The sequence below is a fragment of the Pundamilia nyererei genome, unplaced genomic scaffold (genome assembly GCF_000239375.1).
Source record: "Pundamilia nyererei isolate P.nyererei 1_Seehausen unplaced genomic scaffold, PunNye1.0 scaffold00316, whole genome shotgun sequence".
NCBI classification, from domain to species: Eukaryota; Metazoa; Chordata; class Actinopteri; order Cichliformes; family Cichlidae; genus Pundamilia; species Pundamilia nyererei.
Window position 1 is genome coordinate 73,605 of NW_005187717.1, and position 3,460 is coordinate 77,064.

Genomic DNA, 3,460 nt, shown 5'->3' on the forward strand with positions numbered 1-3,460 from the left:
GAGGCCAAGGTAATGCCATCCAGAGTAAGAATCTGCTTAGATACCATATTTCTAAGCTTTTCAGGGCCGAGTACAATAACCTCAGTTTGTTATAAAGAGAGCGATACAGTTATTTCAGAAATGCTCTTCCTTTGCTCGTGCTCCCTCATATGAATAAAGGTCAGTGTAAACTATAGCATAGACTGAGCATGTTGCTGCAATCCTTCATAGCAAGAATGGTCACTGAAGTTAAGTGTTGTACACAATACCTTGCAAATGCTAACTTTACAGGTCTGGCATGGTTTTAACGAATAACTCTGTCTGCAGTGGAGGGGATGAAGGTGATGGAGATTGAGAAGTGTCGCAATGACATCAAGAAGCTCAGTGAGGAGATCGCATCCAGAAACAACAGGTAACAGCAACACAATGAATTCTCTGCTCCTTTAAGATGACACATTAGTATTAGTGTGCTAAGCCCAGTGATGGTGATAGTTAATGCACTATTGGAACAATTAAAAACAATTAATCAGTCATTATAAAATCAGTCAACTACTATTTGTAATTTGTTTGGCTAATTTAACCTTAATAGTAGTACATGTAGCAGCAACAGTTCTTCTTTTAGCTGCTTTCTTCAGAGGTCAACACAGTGGATCATTTTCCTTCTCCCTACCCGATCCCTGGCATCCTCCATGGTCACACCAATCATCTGCATGTCCTCCTTCAGGACAAACCATCCAAACTTGCCTCTTTTGCTTAATATCCAATTTGCTCAACCTGAGCTTGTCATGGTCGGCTGTGTGGCAGGCAGGAGTGGTGGACCCAAAATGCAGGATTCTTAGGAAACGAGGTTTCAACTGAAAATGCAGCTTTATTGCTGGAACAAAACATCAACATAAAATAAAACTCACAAAAGCAAACAAAACTCTAAACTGAGATGCAGGAGGACTGGAAATCATGAACACAGAGCAAGTGAAGGTGAACAGACATTAACGACGCAACGCTGACACAAAGACACACTGGGCTTAAATACACTGAGGGAGTCATCAAGGAATTAGAGACAGAAGGGGGACAGAGCTGGGAGAAATAAGACCTAACGAGACAGGGAGAGCAAAGCCGGAACACTGACATCAGACAGGAACAAGAACCTTCAAAGTAAAACAGGAAACAAAACACACTTTACTAAGACACGGACTAGACAGAGAGAGACAGACTTGACACTGACCAAAGCCTACTAAATAATCATCATAATCAAAACAGTATCACTGATAAATCAAATCATAAATCATAATCTAGAAAAACACCAAAGCATGAAAAACAGAAAGCTGGGTCAACATGACCCAGAACTGTGACAGAGCTGTCCCTCTGACTTAATGTCATGGAGCAGCAACACTAACAGAAATAATTAGGAGTTCATGTAAATGATGAAGGTTATGCTAATAAAATGGTCTTTTGTATTATGATTAATATTACAGACATAAACTGTTGTGATGTTTTTTTTCCTTTTCAGTAATTTTTTGGATGACAACAAGAAGCGGAGTCCTTGCATTCCCTCTGACCCCAAAGTAAGGCTTTTACTCCATTTTATGTCCGTCACACCTCCACAGTGCTCAAATCACAAATCCACAAATGGAGATGAAATTTGTGAAGACAAAATTTAATGTGTCTAATTTTCAGAGATTGGCCACCTTTATTAACACTGATCAGGATAGAGTCGCTGTCTCTTAGTTTGAATGTGTAAAGAGTATAATGAGTGTGGATCGTATTTATGATCCATGCTTACTTACTATGCACCCCAAGCCAGATAGATGTAAACAGGGTTAACTGCAAATCAGCTGCTTGCACTGCATGCTGTCACAGCAGACCTGTGGAGGCAGTGAACCCACATCACCCACAATATGTGTCTCTCCTCTCTTCTTCTCTTTGTGACTCCTGTGTGTCCTGTTGTCCTTTGTGTGTGTGTCAAGTGCCATCTGTCTAAGGAGACAATGGAAGCTCTTAGATTGCCTACGTTTGATGCTTGGCAGTGGGAGCCCAATGAGGTGAGATTAATACATTGATTCTTTTATTTATCAATGACGGGTGATTAGCCAGTGAATGTGATTTTAACAGTTTTCTGACTGTTAACTAGTTAGCACTTGTTTTTGAGTCATGGCTTAAAGTAAGAAAGTAGACGGACATTATCACTTAAAGAGAAGTCCACAGAGTTATCACCACCTGACTACAACTGTGCCTTACTTGGGATGAGCAGTTTAATAAGTCTTTCTTGTTCCCATTTTGATTGTGATGTTCCCTATGTTTCCAACAATGTAACCTGCTTTACAGAAGTTTAGTCAGTTATGCTAGGACAGTAAACATCCCTGGATCAGGTCCAAAGCAGAAGATTTTATGGTAAAACTTGAGATCAAAATTCTTTCCTATGCCTGAAAACATAATAATAATAATAATAATAATAATAATAATAATATATCCAAAACATAAACAAATGCACTTCATTTTTAAAAAATAATAATAATAATAATATAAATGACTATATAATTATACATAATTATATATTTATACTTAGTTTTATGTTAAATTGTTAAAGGACAGTAACATCTGTTGAATTTTAAGAATAAGCCAAAAATAACATCCTATACTCTGCACTAACAAACTCCTTTGCTGTCCAGATGCTGAGCTGTCTAGAACATATGTACCATGACCTGGGCTTGGTCAGAGACTTTAATATAAATCCCATCACACTGAAAAGATGGCTGGTGAGACCTTGACCCCGTACAGTTGGCTCTACCTTGTTTCTATAAAATAAACCTTACCTGAACAGAAAATAAAGAAATAATTTCCAAAAGCTAATATTTATGTTTAGGGAATTTCTGTGATGAAACTGCTGCTTTCTCTCTCACTGTAGCTGTGTATCCATGACAACTACAGGAATAACCCCTACCACAACTTCCGCCACTGTTTCTGTGTCACCCAGATGATGTACAGCATGATCTGCCTCTGCAGCCTTCAGGTAATGTGATTCTCAGAGACTTTACCACGCGTTTTCTTCCGCTGTACCCGTCATGGCCCTTGGGTCGTTGACCCAGGATTTAGAGTTTGGGGATATTTAGGGGTTCTCTGATTTTGTTTATATTTGTTTTATAGCTTTGTATTCTGAAATCTCGACATGTTGTCTTTTTGTTATGGTATTATGGTTATATTGCAGTTATCTAATTCAGTTAAGTTCAGTTGCATTTTATTTTTATAGCGCCAAATCGCAGCAACAGTTGCCCCAACAATCATATGAGCCCCTATGAGTAAGTACTTTGGTGACGGGGGAAGGAAAAACTTCCTTTTAACAGGAAGAAACCTCTGGCAGAACCAGGCTCAGGGAGGCTGTGGAAGCCAGAGATTAATAATTATTAATTAAACACAGAGTGGTCTATAAATAGACCCAGCAGCTTAGACCTACTGCAGTGTAACTATATATATATATATATATATA

General features: G+C 38.5%; 1 protein-coding gene across 1 annotated transcript in view; it reads left to right on the forward strand.

Moving 5' to 3' along the window:
* The window catches only part of pde9aa (phosphodiesterase 9aa), a 30,537-nt gene that overhangs the window by 9,440 nt on the left and 17,637 nt on the right, over positions 1–3,460 (forward strand). The window contains exons 3-7 of the mRNA XM_013915518.1: positions 307–391; positions 1,487–1,541; positions 1,944–2,018; positions 2,646–2,732; positions 2,882–2,986. Of these exons, the coding sequence (XP_013770972.1) occupies positions 307–391; positions 1,487–1,541; positions 1,944–2,018; positions 2,646–2,732; positions 2,882–2,986 (407 nt within the window). The remainder of the gene's footprint in view (positions 1–306; positions 392–1,486; positions 1,542–1,943; positions 2,019–2,645; positions 2,733–2,881; positions 2,987–3,460) is intronic.